The 21,866-nt window shown below is 36.9% G+C and overlaps 2 protein-coding genes across 6 annotated transcripts in view; both read right to left on the reverse strand.

The window, feature by feature from the left end:
• Positions 1 to 717: 717 nt before the first annotated feature.
• Positions 718 to 4,289, reverse strand: tmem170a (transmembrane protein 170A). Its single transcript, XM_077516230.1, has 4 exons — positions 3,608 to 4,289; positions 3,084 to 3,370; positions 1,789 to 1,959; positions 718 to 1,402 (listed from the first exon to the last, which is right to left on the reverse strand). The coding sequence occupies exons 2-4, from the start codon at positions 3,208 to 3,210 to the stop codon at positions 1,272 to 1,274; spliced, it is 429 nt and encodes a 142-aa protein (XP_077372356.1). The 5' UTR covers positions 3,211 to 3,370; positions 3,608 to 4,289; the 3' UTR covers positions 718 to 1,271.
• A 158-nt stretch (positions 4,290 to 4,447) lies between these two features.
• ppp6r3 (protein phosphatase 6, regulatory subunit 3) overlaps positions 4,448 to 21,866 on the reverse strand; it is a 31,367-nt gene continuing 13,948 nt past the window's right edge. For 2 of the 5 annotated variants that reach the window (XM_077516227.1, XM_077516225.1), the window contains exons 12-25: positions 21,518 to 21,582; positions 19,989 to 20,104; positions 18,951 to 19,036; positions 17,978 to 18,061; positions 15,604 to 15,701; positions 13,444 to 13,498; positions 11,490 to 11,620; positions 10,912 to 11,027; positions 9,814 to 9,895; positions 9,080 to 9,177; positions 8,786 to 8,981; positions 8,463 to 8,480; positions 5,935 to 6,009; positions 4,448 to 4,754 (exon numbers count right to left, since the gene is read on the reverse strand). In XM_077516227.1, coding sequence (XP_077372353.1) covers positions 4,703 to 4,754; positions 5,935 to 6,009; positions 8,463 to 8,480; positions 8,786 to 8,981; positions 9,080 to 9,177; positions 9,814 to 9,895; positions 10,912 to 11,027; positions 11,490 to 11,620; positions 13,444 to 13,498; positions 15,604 to 15,701; positions 17,978 to 18,061; positions 18,951 to 19,036; positions 19,989 to 20,104; positions 21,518 to 21,582 — 1,272 coding nt within the window. In that variant the 3' untranslated portion in view covers positions 4,448 to 4,702. The remainder of the gene's footprint in view (positions 4,755 to 5,934; positions 6,010 to 8,462; positions 8,481 to 8,785; positions 8,982 to 9,079; positions 9,178 to 9,813; positions 9,896 to 10,911; positions 11,028 to 11,489; positions 11,621 to 13,443; positions 13,499 to 15,603; positions 15,702 to 17,977; positions 18,062 to 18,950; positions 19,037 to 19,988; positions 20,105 to 21,517; positions 21,583 to 21,866) is intronic. The other 3 variants (XM_077516228.1, XM_077516226.1, XM_077516229.1) reach the window with 3 other exon arrangements.

Here is a 21,866-nt window from a genome sequence, read left to right on the forward strand (position 1 = left end):
TTACCCTATGCAGTATTGTCATGATAAAAACAGCTCATTTACACAGTGATGCAGCACCAGGAGCAAATAGGTGTTCAGTATCTTGCTCGAGGATGCTTCAGCTGGGGATCAAAGCCTCAACTTTTGGCTTGAGGGACAACCACTCTGTGTATCTCTTTGGTATTTCATTGGCAGTGTAGTCAATGTAATAATTTAATAAATGTGCACACCCTTAAAACTTTGTTATATAGCATGTTTATTTACAACCTGGCTACCTCGCCGCAGTAATTTGGTTGAGAAAAGGCGGGACATTCTGTACAATAATTCGAGTTGATTGGGCGATGCGACATTCTACACGTTTGTTTTAACCAATCACGGCCACAGGTGAAAATTTCAACTTCGTTCTTGTCTAAGGGGGGGGGGGGACCACGAACATCTTACCAGCTACAAATGCACAAAGCGCCTCTCGCTGTTCAACATTCAACAAGGAAACGGTGAGTAAATCTGCGAGAACAGAATTAATTGTAGCGTCCATTCGTCCATGTGTTTTTTTTTTTTTTTAAACAACCCCTAAGTAATGGTAAACATCCATCCATTATTTGTGTGGGGTGGGGGTGGTCATGGGGTTTGGACACTCATTAAGCCCTCTGTTTTATATGATTTGGGATTTTTAAAACTTTTTGTTGAGAAAAAAAAAAAAAAAAGTGTCATTCACAGGATTTTACAGCACAAGAAGTCTCAAGATTCAAACTATTGCTAAACTCTGCCAATAGAAGGGCAGCCTGCTGCCCTCAACACTATACAGGAAAGGGAATTTAAAAAAATAATATGACTTACACTTTATCACGTTTTATATTACAGTATTGATCTTTACATAAACTTGACCATAGCAAGTAAATAAAACTGCAATAATGCAGCTTTCGTCCATAACATCCAAGGAACATTATATACCTATTTTCGGATCATAAACAAGTCTGTTGAAAAGAAAAGAGGTTTTAAATCACTCGAGAATATTTCAAAAGGCAAAATGACCCTAGAAAAGTCCAATGTGTTAGCTGTATTTTGTAAAACACAAACACAATGCATCACATATTCGACAGTGGATGTTGTGCTGCAAACCAAAGTCTGACAAGTTGTCACACCATATTCTGCATTTCAGCTCGTTTTTAACTCGAGTCTGCTCTCTTTGCGTTATCCGAAGAGAATCCACCCAAGGCCCGACACGTCTCAATTTGTCCAAGCCGCAGCAAGTTGCGACGTGTAATGAGGCCAAGCGAGCGGCCCGAGTGCTGCTAAAGGGTGGCGAGCACTCGAAGGAAGGAAATAACGACTATCAAGAAGGACTGTCCCACACCGAAAACTAAAGCCTCCAGAGAGATCATCCTCTTCCCCGCTGCCTTGTAAACTCCTGCGATGGCTGCACCTGTGTCAAACACATTTGAATGCCGTTATGATCACAGCATGCAACGGAAAATATTCAGCTCATTATGATGAATGATCAATTTTGTGAAGCTTGAACAGAAAAACAAGAAACCACTGTTGACCCAGATGGCAACTCCAACATTTGGGAGGTATTTCAGAAAACATCCGTCAACCTCGGGAGACACTTTCTCACTAAAGGAACTTGACCTCAAAAATAGGAGCGTTTGCTGAACGGAACTCTTATAAAATAATAATAATAATAATACATTCCTGCTCATTGTTTAGGGCTGAAATAAAGCATTGAAACCATCTGTCTTTTTACGAGATGTTTTTTTTTTTTTGGCACAAAACATAATCGAAACAGTGTCACAAAGGCAAAGAACCTACTTGTGAGGACTCCTCCGCCCACAGGCCCAACGATGCCCATTAAGAGGATGGCAATGGGTATCAATCGGGCCGTTTTGTGCTGACGAAGTGCAACGAACGAGAGCAGAGATGCTGGCAGGTGGAAGATCAGAGAGGAGACTGCTGCCCAGAGGAAAACGCCATACCACATTTCTACAAAAAACAAAATCACCTTCAATCAGTAATCACAATCATATAGAAGCACCAAAACAACATTAATAAAAAGTTCAAAATCATGGGAAATAAAAAAAAAAAAAAAAGATGTAACATTAGAATCATTGCATTCTATTATTTCATTATTACTACGTCACTAAATAATACACACTGTACCTTTAAATGAGCAGAATTATGTCAAACATAAAAAAACAACAACAAAAAAACAACAACATTTTAGCCTATAGGCAAAAACTATTTAATCAATTTTGTAACATGACTGTAAAGATACATAAAATGAGGAAAATTTAAACATTGCTTCACGGAGTCGTCATCTACTGTACAGCCGTGAATTGAATTTCCCCAAGTAGAATGAATATATATATATATATATATATATATATATATATATATATATATATATATAAACATACAAAAAACAGCTGAATGCACTGGAAGTATTGGTAAACATTAGATTTTGAATACAAAAAATATATATATCTGAAATAGCAACCTATCGTGCTTTTAATAACTTTTTTAAAACAGCGCAATTAAATTAAATATTAAAAATCTGTATTTTTCCATCAGTGCATATTCAGATAGTGTCGTTCAAAAATGAAGCTCGTGCGTTGGTTTTACATTTACGTTTTGGCTTTGGATATTTTGCCGTGAGCAGTAATTTTCCTGCTATTTTCCTATATGTCATGAACAGCTCTTGATTGGTCAAACGCCGGAACAAGTCCGGCTTCACTTCACCACCGTCTGTATATTTTCACGAAGTTTTCATTTTGTTTTGCCACCAAAGATAGGCCTCTATTGGCATTACCTGCCAAACCCAAACCATAACGCCCAGACTGTTATCGACAGAACCAGCATAACCCTAAAAATACGGAGCGGGATTTGAACCCCTGACCCCGCACTGGTCGCCGCGACCTAGTCCACATTCACTGGCGCAGAAACTAATTGTAGTTCTCGTGCAAGTGTGCAACTCACGGCAAAATAGCGCTAGGTGGCGAATTGCCGGTCACGACCAGAATATCAACATCGTACGTGGCATTTATATACCCGAGGACACAACCATGGTGACGAACTGCATACACATCACCTGAACAATATTAACGTACCTGAGAAATCGACAAGAGATGTGTCGTTGTATCGGTAAGTGCCATTTCTTCTTGGCACTACATTCATACCAAGTAGTTGCTGGAAAATATCATTTTCGCTATATTGGTCCATATCTCTAGATAACATTCGTTAGTTCGGAGATTGGTCGGGTAAACAGCAGCGTAGCACCGATAGTCCAACTTTTGCTTTTGTTTTTGTTGTCTTCAAGCGTTTCTTCTTCGTCATCGACTTCTTCGCGTTAATTGGCAGTTGGCAAGCAACTTTAGTTGTAAATTACCGCCACCACCTGTTGGGAAAGTGAATCGATGCTACACGCTGGTCGCACAATGAATATGAGCGTTGCCCCAAAAAATACATATATACAGTATCACAAAACAGACAGACGGACCAGGTAATTTAATTTATGTAAAATAGTTAATGTTAATAAAATCATAATTCACTCTCATGAACGATGGTTATCATCCAATTTTTACAATACATGGCTCGAATGTTTGGCTCCTCAATACAGCGATGTCATTTGTACCCTTCATAGGAGAGAAGAAAAAACAAAACAAAAACAAAAACAAAAAAACTATCGTATAATTTTTTTTTTCATCCTCTAATCGTGGCTGGTCAAGTTGATGCCAAACAGCTTAAATTTGGTTTTACCTGACCACACCACTTCCTCCCAGGTGTTCCGAGTCGGTTGTATTTTCACAGGGGGTCCAATGCCGAGTCCAGACACTACAATATTTCAGTCCTTTGTGGCACAGTGTTACTAGCTGCTTTCTTGATGACTGTGGTTCAAATTGCCTTCACAATCAGATCATTAACAAGCTCCTGCTGTATACTAACATATCACCATGATCACGAACCAATCTAAAAAGCAGACTTTTTAAGGGAACAAACTTATACAATCAGCACAGGTTCAAAATGTATTCCCTCTACTATGTATAATCACTCTAACTTGAATTAGGACAACAATGAATCCGTTGTGCTTAAGTCGTAGCCTCAAGATTTATATTAAGATGTGTTTTGGATTAGTGCATATTTGCAGTGGGCCCCAAATCCCTGGTGGAAGTTTGTTTCAAGCAGAGCAACTGAACACAGGTCGCCATTTTGTCTTCACCACAGCTAACATGTTTCTTCTGTGGTAGATATCCATCCATCCATCCATCCATCCATTTTCCAAACCACTTAGCCTCAGGAGGAATTCAATTTCCCATACCACATTTCATTTAGGTATGAATTTACCGGTACACAAAGCTAAAATTGTAATTGGCAATGGTGAATATCACTGTGTAAGGCATGTATCTAAACATATTTTTAGCTACATTTTGTCCTGTTTACATGACTTATGCTCAATCATATACAAGGTGTGTCATTTTTTTTTTTACATTTTAGAAAATATTTTATTCATACAATCATCTTTTCAACCATAGTAACATTCTGACATAAATCTGAATGAGATGATGTCAGTTGCAGATTAAATCAACAGTACATCGTTGCCATTTATCTGAGCTGATGGCAATGTTCCAGATTCGGTTGAAGAAAGTAGATGGCCAGGTTTGGCCAGTGGCCTCTGCAAATCTTCTCAATGGTAGATTATGCTGGCTAGAAACTGAGACTACGCAATTCCTCATGGTGGTCCATTTACTGCTGGATCCGAGGACATGGCACTCTGGTCCAGTCTGGGTCGAGAAAAAAATATACACTATATACATGCATGTGTTTTTAAAGGCAACAGTAACATGCTCAGTGATTATAATATAGGAATATGTGGCAAGTGCATCAATATTGTATTATGTATTATGAATTATTACAAGGATGTCCAACTTGGTGCCAAACTGACCCCTAAAAAAAAAAAAAATCTTCAAAAATCACTGAAACATTCAATATTCTGTATATAATAATAATAATAATAATAATAATAATAATAATAATAAAATATAGGGACAAAAACATCCAGGAAAAAATATCGAAACAGGGGGGGGTGGAAGAGTGTAAATACAAAGAAGATCCTGATTTGCAAATCCTTTCCAAACTATACGATGCAATTGAATACAGTCCACCACAAACGCAAGATATTTATTGTTCAAACTTGTAACTTTTTTTTGTTTTTATTTTGAAAAAATATTCACTTATTTTGATTTTGATACCTGCAACATGTTCCAATAAAGCTGGGACAGGCGAACTAATTCTTGAAGGTTTGTAGGTGTAATTCTTTTCCATTCCTGCTTGATGGACGTCATTTGCTCAATAGGGATGTAACAATATTCAAACGTCACAATATGATATTATCACAATATGAAGCTCAAGATACGATAATTATCACAATATTGTGGGGAGGTTGGCGATATTTAAAAAAGGTCACAATATTGTAAAAAAAAGAAAGAAAAAAAAGCTCATACTAAAACAAAAAAGCACAATATTGTGCTTTTGTACATAACATTATTATTATGTTATGTTGTTAATGCACACACTCATTGAGTTCCTCCGCTTATTGACTCGGTTCACACGCATATTATGCCCCCCTTCATTTGACAATTAGTTAGATTTTAAACGTAGAAGGGCCAAAACATCCCTAATGAAATTAAATTGCAATAAAAAAAACCTAACCACGAGAGGGTGCCAGAACTGCACAAATGGAAATCAACCTGACTTTTTTAACATATGTGTTGCATTTTAATATCGTGAACATGACGAAGACAATAATGTGGCAGTTTTCATATCATAATATCACGATACATTCCTATTGCTCAACAGCCCGGGGTCTCATTTATTGTATTTTGCACTTCATAATGTGCCATGCATTTTAAAGAGAGCAAACTCAGTAAGACAGTAAATGGCATGAAGGGCAATCTGACTTACTTGGCATCATCTATGTTTGACATTTCCTCTTGGGGGCCACAAGGGAATTCCATTGTGTACTTGCACTTGTCGTTGCTTCAGAAAAGAGAAACAGTCATTACACTGACAACATACTAAATATGTTGCAATTCACCAAAACACGTAGCAATATCCACTCCAAGCATTTTCAACACAAGAAATAAAATATTGGACAATTCAACAATGCTGGATTTAAATCAATGTAAACATGTATCAACTTGGCACAGCATTGATGATAAAAGATAGAAGACAACTCTATTGTAATGTCTAGATAGGGCTGCACAATATCTCAAAGAAATATCATCATATGCGTGTCAAAAAGAAAATTCAAATTTCTACCAATCAGATGCAACCTTCAAAGCGCATCACCATCCAATAGGAGAACAGTATCCAGGGGCATAAATAACAATCTGATTTTTCCACGATTTTAGTCTTTTATTAGATAATAAAGATGTCATATCTTTAGGTATGTTAAATAGGACAATAATATCGCAATACTCAACACCCATATTGCTTGTTTTGTGCAGCCCTATCTAGATCCAACAACTTCAGAAGGCATTTGATTGTGCATTAACTTAGTTGCATGATAAATCACAAGTTAGCACAAAGAGGGAGGCTGCCTCAAGACTTGCATTTGAGGAAATGCAGGAATCTCTGCAAAGTTGTATGAGTTGAGTCTCATTTGTTTTGATTACATCTAATCATTAATTTTAATTTGTCAATCTGGAGTTTAGTTTGGATGCTTTCATCAAGTCATTCCGTACAAATTAAGTTCTAAATACGGTGTATGCCCAACAACACTTTTGGATCAACTACTATGAAGAAAGTCGGGAATCTAGGCCCCTCATCATGGTCATCATATTGTGTTTGACGGTGATTTCACTTTCATAAATTGCCATCTCAGATGAGTTGAGTTCGGGAAAAAGGTTTACAGACACTCTTCATGGACATTCATGTTGTTCTAACTTGGATGATCGATCGATCGGTCGGTCACTCTCTCTCTCTCTCTCTCTCTCTCTCTCTCTCATCAGCAGGAGCAATATAAAATGTATTCTCGTACTATTTATGAACAAATTTAGCTTGCTGGCAAGTTTCGCAATCAGCGCCTAACACAGCAAACCGCACTCTACAGGTCTACAGGAAGAAAAGAAAGAAAAGTCTCCATGGAAAAAGTCAATTTTGTGAGTCACGCTCCTCTTTTGCATTTCATTTTTTTGCACCTGTTTTTTTTAGGCAAATTGAGGTTTCTTTGAGGTTTTGTATGAGGTTACATAATGATGGCCTGCAGTAAGGATTAAAGCGAATGTACAAACTTTGTGCATTCCGAATGTAATCAGAATATACACTGATTTCACACATCATGCTCACACCACCATGACACCGTGCCGTGCACCTGTCCCTTATTTCTGGGTGAGAAAGTTGGCAACCCTACATCACGCTAAGTATTAGTTTCACCATACTTATATTATATTGCTGAACATGTAATGCCATGTTGCGACCCCAAGAGAAGTTTGAAGGGTCAAACTCGGAGTTTATAGTTTGGATTTGAAATTTATATTTTGTGACACCAGTCTTGGAATGTTTATGACACACATTGCATTAGTGTAGAGTTGTGGTTAAAGAAATAGCAATTTCTGCTTGCTTCTTTCTTTATGTATTTACAAACCAGAACTGTATAATCCTCGTATTTGTCTTGCAAAATCACACCGCCTCGTTTAGTTAAGTTCAACGGTCCCTCCTGAAGCAAAGAAGCCAGCAACAAACCAGCGCTGCCCTTCATTGCTTCAGATGGTTGTTCTAAAGCGTCCCTCTTTTCGCTCCAAACAGAACCGTTCTCATTATCACCACACAATTCTGATCAAATGCATCTATATTTCTGTCTGTACATCAAACTCCCAAATGGAAAACACTTTAGATCACACAGCACATGCAAAACACAGACAACTAGACAAAGTGCAATTTCTGGAGAAATTGCGTGGGAATGCTGAAAGCTGAATGCTAAGATTTGGATGCATGTGGAATACATATGAAGTAAATTGAGAGATAATTTATGAAATTATAACCTCCTGGTTACTGGACAATGCATTTGACCAACTGTGCCATTGAGCAGTATCAAACACCTGGTAATGATGATAAGTTATATGTATGGAAGTGGGCGTGGAAAGTGACACTTAGAAATAGTTCAATGTCTATCCCATTTAAAATGAATGGGAAAAAATTTGATATTTAACGTTAAATTGTGCGAATAATGTAAGTAATGTGGAATCAGACAATATACACCCCGGGAGGCATAAATTTTTGAAGCAAGTTGAAATTTGAACAGTGTAAATCGGAAGAATTATGTGGGAGTTGTTACATGGCAAAAAAATTGTGGAGAATAGAAATCACAATAACATATGTGGGAATGCTTCAGCATTCCCACAATGACAAAAACATGAACAATATCAAAACATGGAGAGAAATGTTTGAGGTTGACTGCTGCAGGTCGAAATTGGATTGGTGATACATACCGATATGATTTCAACACTCTGATGAAGACCACACCGAAAGCAAGGGAGAAGAGGAAGGCAAGCTTATGTTGCAAGCGTCATTTGGTTTATAATCATCAACAAATAATGAGTTAAATAGCGTGTAATGCAGGATGAACAAGGGCAGAGTGATAGAGGACAGCCAAATTTATAGGAAGCAAAGTCATTAGTGACGTTGCAAACCTAAGAGGTAGCTGAAGTTTAAATATCATTTTCATATACTGCAGTACAATTAAAAAAACAACTCCCAAAATATTACTTGTACTTGATTTGTATTGCATTTCATTTACTGTATGCGGGCTAACCTCTTGAAGACAGCCGTCTCCGTCTTGGCATCAACAGTGAGGCTGAAAGTCTCTTTTATGGAGCCGTTGATGACTGTATCTGTAATACTGCGCTGCAAGTTACAGGTAGTTTCATCCGCCATTTTAGATCTTCCACAGCCCTTTGAGGTGACGGAAGCGGAAGAAGAAATACTAGGATTCAGCCAGCCATGACCTTCTATTAAAAAAATAAAAAATAAAAAAAAGACAGCAAAGGTGGTGGTCAGAAGGACAGTGTTAGAATACCATCAGCATACTTCAATCCATTGATCTCACCCTCCGAATACAATGGTCCAATGACGCCCAGTGGATCCAGTTTCTCCATGTTGGTTTCCATAGCAACGGGAGAGTTGCACATTAGTGGGTCATTGGGGCTAAAAGAGAATGTTTTTATTTAGAAACATCCATTTTTTTAATACAAAGCTTTGTGATGGGTAACAAATGATGGATGCAGACCTTGTGTTGTAGATTATTTCGTTTTGAGTTTTGTTGCATTAAACTTAGTTTGAACTCTTTTCAAAACCAGGTTTATTAGATTTTATTAGTTGTAGACAGTTATTTTTGAATATGGTGTATTTACTGTGTGCAATATTAAAAAAATAAATAAAATAGAGGTCACAGTGAGTATTGTCGTGTTGTAAAAACAACTAAATAATCAAATACAGGTAATGTTTAACAGTCCACAGACTTTCAAGTACGATAAGTACTATCTACTTTTTTCATATTTGAACCAAAAAGGACATCATTTGTTACCTATAATATCACATTTCAGAGTGAAGTGACAAAATAAAGGCTTTGGAGCACCATCATCTGGTAGCGAGTTTTTAATCGGGTGTCGCTAGATGACGTAGTTTTTGGGTGACGCGAAGTAAAAGCACTACAACTCCAAGACTAAACGCCAAAGGATAGCTGTAGTTTCAGTTACTTATATTTTATATTATATATTTATATTTTTAAGTTACTTATATTATAACCTTAATGCAGACAGAATAAACCATCAATATTAGTACCTGGTGGGGGAGAAGTTAGAGAAATCAGCCCAGCCCGTCTCTGAGTTGGAATCGGGAGCAGAATATCCACTCCATGCTGTGTCTATGGAAGAAAACGACAGAGAAAAAACAAAAAAACAGTTGGCTTGTTGAAGCTGTTGTGAAAGTGGCTGTTAACTACATTTACAGTATTTTGAATGCTCTTGAAAAGTGGGAAAAGTTCACAAATCAATTCCAATCGGGCCATCATGAAAAAAACAAACATTTGGCTTGATGTTGAAAACATGAATAAAAATGATTATTTTATTTCAAAATATTGTATGTCCTCGAGGGCGTGAGTCCTGCATGTTTGAGGTTTCTCTACTCTAACGCACTCATTTTCATTGTGCTGCATTGCATCTTAGCGTACATCAAATAAGATAGAAAATACAGATATAAATCTGTATCTTCTTTACTTTATCTTATTTAGTTGTTGTATTTTCATTTTCACAAGTGTTGGGATTTATTGGACTAACATGGAAACTCAAGTATCGTATTTCCTACCATATCATGTGGAAATGTGGTTTTGGGATATCACAAATTAATTGAATCCTTGAAAACTCACCTGTAAAAATAGCACAATAGGAACACACATCCAGAAAATACATTAGTAACAAAGTGAAATGAGAATATACTAAAATAAAATAAATAAAAAACAATAACAAATAAAAATAAATAGCAGCTCTTACTGCTGTGTGGCCCGTTGGCCTCTTAGGGGCAGTTCGGTGCCATGCAACCCCATTATCTAGTTATATTTACTTCCCCTCTCAACAACTTTTCTTGTTTTCAACTGAGTTGTACAAATTACTAGTTAATAGTGAGTAAAGTCTTGAAATTATTTATGGACTAATCTTTTTTTATATCACAAAAACCTGAATGTGAACAGGGGTGTGTGGATTTTTTATATCCGTTGTATCTCCATGTGATTTCTTAATTTTTATTTTGAATATATTTTCAGAAATCTTTTTATTTTTAACCTTTTTTTTTCTAGAGACACAGATGATCATATTTTTAAGTTAAAAATTATACATGTATCTACACAGAGATACGAATTGAATACTAAAGTTTAAGGTTACCAACCTGTTTCAACCTCCATAATGTCTTCAGAGCTGGGATTAGAAGCTTCAAATGCATCTTTCTTGGAATCCTCTTCCTCCGAGTCAGTGCTGTCCTCGCTGTCTGTGCTCCCTGCACTCCTAAGGTGTAAACATTAGTGATGTTATGAGACGTGCCGAGGCTTCGAAGCGGGTATCGAGTAATGAAAAGGGCGCAACAAGAACACTGTTAAAACTTCTGGTGAACATCTGGCGACCTTGAACGAACCCTTTCGAGACATCAACCTTCACAAACACTTGCAAATGTTCGAATCTTGGGTTAAGTTAAAAAGTCACTTTTTTTTTTATAACTATATCATACTGTATTTGGAACTAAATATACTGGTGTCAGCCCGAAACCTCATGAGCAATCTTGCTTTGATGATGCAATGGTAATGGTTGAACAATCATGCCGTTTTCTGGGCCTCTTTGAAAAGTGACGATATAAGTTGTTAATAGAGATGTTCATTGCATACATACAGTACGTTATGAAGAATTACATGTAGCAATAATACAAAACAGAACAAGATTTGCAGTAGCTGAGCCCATGTGTACTTTTCTGACCTGGGGCGCCTCTGTGCCTCCGGTACAAAAGTGACATCTTTTTCATCCCAGATATCCTCTTCATCCGAACCAGGATCCTCAAACTGTTGGATTTTCTCCCGACAGCGTGCTTCGAACATAGCTACTTTCACCTGGGGAAATGGGATCATAGGATTAGAAAATCATTGTACACTCATTTTGTGTACTTATTACAAATAATGAGCTGAATGACATCCAACCCTAAACTCAGCCAGTAGACTTTTCATTAGAGTTGAAAGGTTAGAATTACATTAACATATACTCTATGCTGTTTTTGTTTGTTTACATTCTTCAAAGAAAATGTTAAAAATCAATAATTTCAAATCACTCCAACTTCTCTGAGTGTCAATTAAAATTGCGACATTGTAGTACAATTAAATAGTTTTCCTGACAATTATAATTTGAATACTTTTAATATCCTCAACAACAACAATGAAGTATATCCATCCATCCATCTAGCCATCCATTACTGTTGTCAAATATATATTTTTTAAATTATTTAATTTATCTTCACATACATTTTTAGTTTTGTTTCAGCATGAATAAAAACTTCTTTTTTTTTTAAATTATTTATGACATACAATGAGGACCCTGGGAGATACGGAAGCTGAAATTGGTTAATTTAAAACTTCTGTCAACCTACAAAATCAATTCATTTTTACAGCAGCTCATTAATACTTATGGGCACATAGTACTGTATTTTATGATTTTGCATTTTCCACCACAATTGATTTAAAATGAAACAACCACAACGTGACTGAAATGTAGGTTTTCACTATAAACATTCCACAACATTTACCATTTAGGTCTTATAGCCATTTTATGCATTACATACAAACTTATACTGTAAAAACCAAACCAAAAAAACAAAAAACAAAAAAACAATCACTTAAAATCTACGTTATAGCAGCGATTCATTCACTGTGCAGGTTTGACTTTGTAAATAGACATTTTTGAAACAGTATAATTTTCCTTTATAATTTGAGATACATTTTTGATTTTAATGTATTCCTGATACGCTTAAGATCAGTGAAACATGCTCATCTTTACTCACTATTATTGAGCAGTAGTATTACATATACACGGTATTCCAAAAATATTGTATTTGTTATTTTCTCTGTAGACTAAAAAACTGTTTGTTTGATGACTATGAGAGAAGAGACATTATGTATTGGATAATGTGACAAACAGGTATTTACTCAGTGTTATTTACCATTTCAGCACTTTGTCTACACGGTGCTGGAAAATGATAGTTTTTATAAATTTATAGCTTTCAAAACTTCGCCCTTGCGCTTCCTTGTTGTGAGAAAAAGAAAAAAAAAAACTGTGCGAACCACCATCATTGACAACAGTGGTGGATAACTTCAGGGTCAAATGAATTCACAACCTTGAAGCTTGAAGCCCGCGTCGGCACTTTTATCGTTCTTCAAATACCACGTGAACAATTACGTTTTTCTGCCCGTTATTGGTTTGATAGGTTATTTTGGCGCTAACTTGTGTAATAAGCACCAAATTTTGGTTTGAGGGGTTTTGTGCATTAGTAATGATGACCGGTCTATCATATTTATGTTACCATCATTGCTGAAAGATAAGAAGCGAGTGATTATTTTCAGTCTGTTGTGACATACAGTAGGTTGCTTTGACTGCCTTCGGCCACTTGATGTCCCTAACGTTGCTTTCACTGAAACTCTGAATCTATTTGGGCACAATTTGAACGCTTCATGCTTTTACCCGCTCATCGCTACAGATGTGATGACCTGAAGCGACTTGACATCCATCCAAACAAACAAAACTTTCCTTCTATGATTGTTGAATTACTGACCGTTGTTGCAACTACTCTTTTTCACTCTTTAATGCAGTAAAATTGATGGACTCCAACTGGTAATCAACTTTGTCATCTACATTAATATTCAAGATGAATAATGAAGGTACTTACACTTTCATTTGTATTGAGTGAAAAACTGATGTCTGATATTCTGTCAAAGGGAATACTGAAATGTTAAAGGAAACATGTGTTAGTTAAGCGCTCGTTATGTATTACGCCCAATGCTTCTAAGGAAATTACAACATACTGTAAAATGCTCAAGATTTTGACCTTCTCAGCATTTGATCGAAATAAAAGTGAACATGATTATGTGGGGGGAAAAAAGTAATGATATCAACAAAACGTAAAGAACAGACATTAGGAATTTAGACTGTTATGTATAAATGATAATTAAAAAAAAAAAAAAAAAGCGAGGACAAATCAATTTTGAAGATCCCTAGACTTATTGAAAAAAACGTGTTTTTTTCTCACTTAATTACCAAAGAAAGCATATGTGAGAAATAAACAATACAAAACTGAATTTTTAGGATTGTGTTAGGAATAAAGGTACAAATGATTGATGTTTTTCATTGAAAGCAAAGTGAAAACAAACAAGTATTTACAATAATGTGTTTGATGCACTCCCAGTAGTGTAAACACGATATTCTGATTATTGTGTTTGTGCAATATGAATTAAGCAGCAAAATCCACCTGTATTTATCCATCTCAGAGTGCAGCCATTTTGCCACTTGTCAACTGAAAATGACATCACAGCTCTTTAATTCATATTCTACACGTACAATCTCAGAATACTGGATTTAGACTAGTGGGCCCATAAAGAACCACTTTGCCCTTAAAGGTCCCAAGCCACTAACATTTTGTTTTTTGTTCTTAATTTTTTTTTGCAATCTTTGATGTCCTTTTATGGAGTTTGCAAGATAATTGTGGGAATGCTGAAGCACACGTTTTTGCCACCTAACAACTCCCACATAATACTTCCAATTTACATTGTTCAAATTTCAACTAGCTTCAAAAATTGAGGCCTCCTAGGGTATATATATCGTCTGATTCCACATTACTTACAGTATTTTCACTATTTAACATTTAATATCAACTTTTCCCCATTCATTTTCAATGGGACAGTCATTGAACTTTATTTATAAGTATCACTTTCCATGCCCACTTCCATATATAAAACTTATCATTACCAGGTGTCTGATACTGCTCGGTGGCACAGTTGGTAAAGCGCATTGTCCAGTAACCAGGAGGTTATAATTTCATAATTTATCTCTCAATGTGCTTTTAGCATTCCCACGCAATTTCTCCATTTACTCTAGTTTAGGTTGTAATTGAGCAGGATTTCCTTTTTCAAGCTATAGTCGACCCCTGTTTGGGACTGTGCCAGGCTGAAAATTATTATTATAATTGATGTCCATTGAAATGCATACCGGGAGAAAAAAAAAACTGTGATAATGTACGTTTTATAAAGAAAAGGGGGGTTGGCCTTGAGGCGGGTTTGTATAATAAAAGTGGGTTTGTAAAAATAATTTAAAAAAAGCTGAAAATACTGAAAAAGAAAAACATGCAAATGAGCAGGTGTCAAACTGCAAGTATGCAGGGCCAATGTATTTTTTCGTCAACCACAAATGTCTGAATGAGCCGTTTTCACAATAATCAAGAATATTCAATATGTAGTGGCCACCATATCGCTTGTCCTGAAATCAGATCTGCTCGTTTTCTAGGCCTGAAACCATTCAAATGAATGAAAACGATAAAACCGCATGGGTGTCCAACATATATAGCATGACAGGCTAATTTTCAGCCCTGTTATTCACAAAATAGTGGAAGCAATGACTTTGATGGAATGGGACCTTTAACATGAATGAGAAACATTTTTGGGATATCAGACAAACAAAGTATAGAAGTTATGATGGGCATGAAGATGGAACCACAAATACCACAAGGATTCTATCACGCTAAAACCATTTTTTTTTTCTTTTTCTTTTCTTTTTTTTAAAAGACTGAAACCTGAAGGTTAATGTAGGTGGGACAGCACACCATTGACTTCAAAGTGGTTCTGCATGTCTGGATACGTTTAAATACATCAGACAGACATTCTGGCAAATGTTTTGAATGATCACAAAGACTGACAGGCAGAATAATATACAGCAGTTTGTCAGCGTACAGGGTTATAGTCGCATATGATAATATGCTTGCCAGCTTTGCATTGTCTTCAGTGTCTTGTCCCATCAGTTTGATTTATTTTTAAACATGTTCAGTGATTGTACTCACTCCAAAACATCATCTGGATCAGCAAACTCTTCGTCATTGAAGCCAAACTGCTCAATAAAATTGGACGTCATTTGTTGCATCTGATAATCGGAAAACGCCTAGCAAAAGCCAAGACCAATATTGATTAATGATGTACTCTCTAGAGCAGGGGTCACCAACATGGTACCCGACGGCTTGTTCTAAATGTACCTCACCAGTGAGTCGACATTGTGATTTCCTAGGAGTTTTATCTCAGTGATTATTTCAAATAATTTCACAATTGCTTTCAGCTGTTTTCTACATTATTAAATCACTGTTGACAATTGTCAGAAATTATTAACATGATCTGTGACTTCACATAAATAATTATCATTCATTATTAAAAATAATGTGACTGGAGCTAATTTGTCATCTCACAAGTGTCTGTTAAACTGGTAGCCTACCACATTAACTCATTCAAACCCAAAAACGCGTAAATACATTTAATACTCTGTCCTTCACTCCCAAAAACGTATTTATACGTTTGTTTGTCTGTCTGTTTTTTAAATGCAAGAGCAAACAGAAGGCTTTGATGCAGCTTCTGGCATGAAGAAGTGGCTTAAAGTCATGGTAGTTATTACACACACACACAAAAAAAAAAAAAAAAAAAAAAACGGCCAGCAGGTGGCAGTAGAATCTAAGAGATTAGCCAGGGCAATGGTTGCAACACGCTCTTTTTGAAAGTGTTTTCACCAGAAATATGAATAATGATGAAACCTAGCTATATTCTAATGCTAATTGCTGCAAAACGGAAACAGATAAAAAAATACTTTTTTTTCGTGATGAAAGAACAGACTCTAATCTTTCATTTAGTAGGTCCATGTTTTTATAGTAATAGAACACAATATTCTGTGGCCTTTGCAAAATCTTTCAAAATCCAGTAAAAACAGCCGGGAGCGAAAATGGTTGGGAGTGAATGAGTTAATCAGTACCCAAGTAGATCTCAGTTTGAAAATGGTTGATAACCCCTGCTCTTGAGCCTACACAAAGCTAGCCGGTATTTACAGAATTTGATGGCTGCACATAGGTCACACTATGTAACACAATAAGGTAAGTAATAACGGCATAATGATGTTAAAATGGTTTGTGCAGTTTGTGGAGGAACCATAGTCAATATGTGGACATTTAAAAAGGCTTTCCCTATTGACAGACATGTTTAGTGTCTAACTGATGATACAGTACTACAAGCTTAGTGAAGCTGCAGCCAGACGTTTTCATAAACTCATGAATCTAATAAGTATCACGGGCCATCTTTTGGGATGGGTTGTTTAGAGTGAAGATTGGGCTGCTGTTAATAACCGGAACCATATTTCATTTTGGTGGTTGTGTGCTGAAAGCATCACAAGGGTGCAAAACGATTGAACTTATTTGAATGCATTCATTTAAACGTAATATAATTTCAACTCGCACTGTTCGAACCGTTTGTGTTACATGCCACACAGAACTAGATTGCAAGCATGCAGACAGACGTCAGGGTGAAGGGTTAGGGTTACAGTATTTTCCTCTGTCCTCTAGAGCGGGGGGGGGGGGGGGGGGGGGGCTTTGCTTAAGGGCACCTCAACAATGTCTTAGCGTCTCTCCAACAACTACCTGCCATTTTACACTCTGCCCACAGCAATTCCAAAGCCTAAGTCCCTACAGTTGAGCTGAATAAATGCCTCCTATACAAACACCCAGTTGCGTTTCAAATAGAAAAACATTTCATGTTGTGGCATATTCTAATCGTTTATTCACAACACATTTAGTTTCCTGAAACTTTAAGGAAAACAGCATTGTTGCAAAAAAAAGTAATCACTCTATTTTCTGTTGTGATTTAAGAAAAACATCTTAAAAAACTTCTCACGTACATTTGTTCAAACTCCGACTATACTGATTAATGGTGAATGTTGTTGCTTCTTTTGTTTCAATTTTATAACGCTAGGTGGATGGAGGAGAGTATATTGTGTTGGAGAGCAGTGAGCACTTTCAAAGCCAAAGCTCTGTTGCAGCGTCACGCTAACCTTCAGCAGTGCTACAAGCATTTTAAGAGTTAGATGGAATATCAGACATTAAATAGTGGCAAATAGTTTTTTATAATAGTCAAGCAGTGGTCAAATTTGGCTGGAGGGTCGAGGCAGGGATATTCAGGCCTTCAAATTAATGGTCTCTCGTGACCTTTGACTTTAGAATACTTCCCTTAACGAGGTCCAGCCCATCAGTCCTTCACTGCTTCCCTGACTCTCACGTACCATTTGAGTGTATGTTAACGTCTGACTACAACTGTAAAAATGTTTGTTTTCTGTGTGACAATAGCCCATGTACATGGATGTGTACATGAAAGTGAATCGATCTGTCAGCTTCAGAACGAGAACCTTACTTGTTGTAGAGATGAGTCATGTTGAAAGCTGCTGTCTTTAAAGTCAACCTCGTCATCAGCAGATTGGATCTGGTGTGTGGTCACCTGATGAGAATAAGCAATGACATTGTTGAACAAGCTGTGTCTCATGTAAAATATGGCATAACAATTTGGTGTTTAAAAATAAATAAATAAAAAAACTTCCACTTTACGTTTACTATTTGGACAGTGTATGCAAATGTTTGGTGATGACAATCGGTCACAGGCTCGATGCAGGTATGGCAAGCTAAAGATTTACTGTACAGCTACATTTGATATATTATTCTCTTTAACTCTACTTCATCTGTCTAGCTGATCCAGTACTTACACTCACACAAAATTGTGGTGTTTTGAGTCAGATAATGCAATCCTCTAAGTTAGGGGTGGCCAAGTTCGGTCCGCGAGAGCCCCAATCCATCTTGTTTTCCATGTCTCCCTCCTTCAGCGCAGCTGAATCTAACGATCAGCTAATCAGCAAGCTTTGCAGAAGCCTGATAACGACCCTGATCATGAATCAGGTGTGTTAGTATAGAGAAACATGGAAAACAGGTTGGATAGGGGCTCTCAAGGACCGAACTTGGCCACATCTGCTCTAAGTCGTGTATTTCATACAGATGTATTTACATCCCATTCATGACTAATTATCCTCAAATATGTTTTAAAAATGCTCAGCTTGTCTCATAATAGTCCTTAGATGTCAAAATCAAATTATTTCAGGCTCCAGCAAAAAAAATAAAAAATTGCCTCACTGTCCCAAGACTTTTGGATGAGAGTGTATACTTTGCAAAGTCAGAAGAGTAATAATTTTGTCACTTTCAAAAATAGACAAAAATTCGACACAGTGTCACAAGTCAATGGACCAGAACGCCACGCAGGTTTACAGCGATAACTACAGACAAAAGGGTTTGTGTGCTATGAGTTAAAAATTGTGCCAAGTGTGCTTGTGATAACTCACCAGGTCAACAGTGTTTCTCTTGTTTGTGTCAGCCAGCTGCCCAGATATGAAGGCCTCCCATTTTTCTCTATCCTCCACTTTTAGCTCTGTCACACATAGTGAGTTCATCTTCATATACTGTATTTTGCAGTTGAATATCACATACCTTTACACACATATGCATACACAACACACATAGAAAATTAGGCCCAAAAAAATTAATTAAAAATTAATAAAAAAATAAAAAAATAATTAAAAATTAATTTTGAGGTACAGTGCACAGCAAAAGGTGAATGATACAAAAGATAAATATTTAAGATGGATGGATGGATAGTACTTACATAGTTCTGCTGATAAAAAAGTTACCCAATTTAAAAAAACAAAAAACAAAAAACAAAACAAAAAAAAAACCCAATGTAATGCCGGCAGGATGGTGGCAGACCAAAAACATGTTGGGGTGCCAAGAAAAAAAATGGAAGGTTGGCCATTAACAACACACATATACAAATATGATTAAATTGTGAATTTGAGAATGCCACATAGACAGAAGAAAATTAAGACCTGGTTTGAATTGTTAAAAGTGGGGGTGCTTAGGGTAGTATGATAGTGGTTCAAATGCGTTACAGAAGCAATTCGTTTCTGGAGCCCGGAATGCTGTTTGGGGCAGCGCAAAGGAGAAAGATTAGAGTCTCTTCTTTTATCAAGAAAAAAAAAAAAAAGTATATTTCTATCTGTTTCCGTTTTGCAGCAAAGTTTCATCAATATTCACAAATCTGTTTAGAACTGTGAGGAAACGGCTTGTTTTCAACATGGCCATGGTTGATCTCTTATACTCTTCTGCCACCTGCTGGCCGTTTTTGTAATTACTACTTTTTTTTTTTCACCCGTTCACTGCAGTTGAGAGGCTGCATCAAAGCCTTCTGTATGTTCTAGCATAAAAAAAAACAAAAAAAAACAAACAATATATAAATACGTCTTTGGGCAACTTTAATATAGACCATATTTATAATTTTTTGGAAGCAAATAAGTTAATCGAAAGGGAAACCCTGGTGTACTTACCAGAGATGAGCTGTTGTATCTGCAGTCCGTTAGGGCCTTTGTCACAGTTATGAAGTATTGAATTAGCTATTCTAGTGAGGTGACCCATGTAGCCTCGCCGCCTACCACCTTCTACCCTGCAAAACAAAATGGCATCTATAAATCTTGGGAAACCAGAGAACCTAAAATGGAAACTATCCTTTGAAGTTAAACTTTTAATGTGTTATATTTACCATTACTTTGTTTTCTCGTGTTTTAAGATTTGTACTGTCGAGTGCCCAGAAAGCTGCCTCTTGCCTCACTGTCTGCATGGAGACCTACCACGACCATGTAAGGTCATAAGAAGCCCTCTCACATGCCCCCCCAAAAAACAATACTAGTTGAAGCACATACGCAACCCAAGGAGCCTTTTCTTAACTGCACCCTCCACCAAAAAGAACCTCCTTATTTATCGATACTAACATGTGACATCCTCATCTCCCTCAACATCTCTAATGTTTTTCTATGCCCAGAGCACTACCGCCAGGATTCTCACCTGCTCAAAGCCCTGGCAGCATATCACACCCACCCTCGTTACCCTTCAATGGGCTCCCATCAAATTCACGGCCGGACTGTTGTCGGTCTCCTGTCTCCTTCCTGCCTCACTCACACTGGTTATACATGTCCTCCATTTTAACACCATACAATTTTCACGACTTTCCCTTTGCGATGAAAATGAAGGCGCACATTGAGAATCCCACTCTGAACTCTTTTATGGAAACTAGTTAATTTTAATTAGTATTGTGAGGAATAGCAATATCCTATTCTTCACATAAGAGTAAAGCAAATTTGAAACACAAATCAAAAAGTCGAAAAGATTTTCCATAAAGTCCATTCAGTAAAACACCTATGAAAAAAAGCCATAAATAAATACTGTACTTAAAGGGATAGTTCGGATTTTTTGACATGAATCTCCATTTCATCCTCACCTCCAGTGTGTGCGATCAGCACAGACTTACTCCTGACAGTGTTCTGTGACACGAGTTCTGGTTCGGTGTTGGACGAGAGGTAAATAGTCCGGCTGGACTGGGCCCAACTAAATAAAGCGTTTTTCTTCTGAAAACAATTTGTGTTCAAAAGAGAAACACATTTGCATCACATAACTCCCTTCTTAAAAATAAAGTCAGACTCCATTACTGCCGGGCACTACTTTTCTGTTCGCTTGTATCACTACGCGGCGCCCCGCATACAGCTGATAGACGCGCTGCAGACAGCTGATAGTTGCGCCTTCCGCCTTAGAAAAGACAAACAACTTGTAGATTAGTGCGCGTCTATCAGCTGCATGAAGAAAAACGCTTTATTTCCGCGATGACAGCCAACTTGACGGACTATTTTTTCCTCTCGTCCAACACCGGACCAGAACTCGTGTCACAGAACGCTGTCAGGGGTAAGTCAGTGATGATCCCACACACTGGAGGTGAGGATGAAATTGAGATTCATGTCACAAAATCTGAACTATCCCTTTAATACTACAAATTAATCAAAAATAAAATAAAATAAACAATACTCACTGTTCCTTTTCATTAGTGTTCCAAGCGTCAATGATTCTCTGTATGAAATGGCATTTTTGAAACAACTGTTGGAGAGAATTACAAAAATAAAAGTTAATTTCTAAATTCATCCAAAATAAAATTAGGTATTGAACACCTGTACATATGAAATGAATTGGGAATTGATTTGGTTTTGAAGGAAATAAAACCCAAAACCCCACCAGCAGACTTAGGTCATTGCATCCCATTTGCCGTCAGAGGGCAAACATTTCGACATAGTCCCTTCACTCCTTGTGATTAACATATTCAACTGAAGTACAATTCGAAAATCTTCATTACTTTTTAATAATCAAATGTTAAGCCTCTACAG

The sequence above is a fragment of the Festucalex cinctus genome, chromosome 3, assembly GCF_051991245.1.
Source record: "Festucalex cinctus isolate MCC-2025b chromosome 3, RoL_Fcin_1.0, whole genome shotgun sequence".
Taxonomy (NCBI): domain Eukaryota; kingdom Metazoa; phylum Chordata; class Actinopteri; order Syngnathiformes; family Syngnathidae; genus Festucalex; species Festucalex cinctus.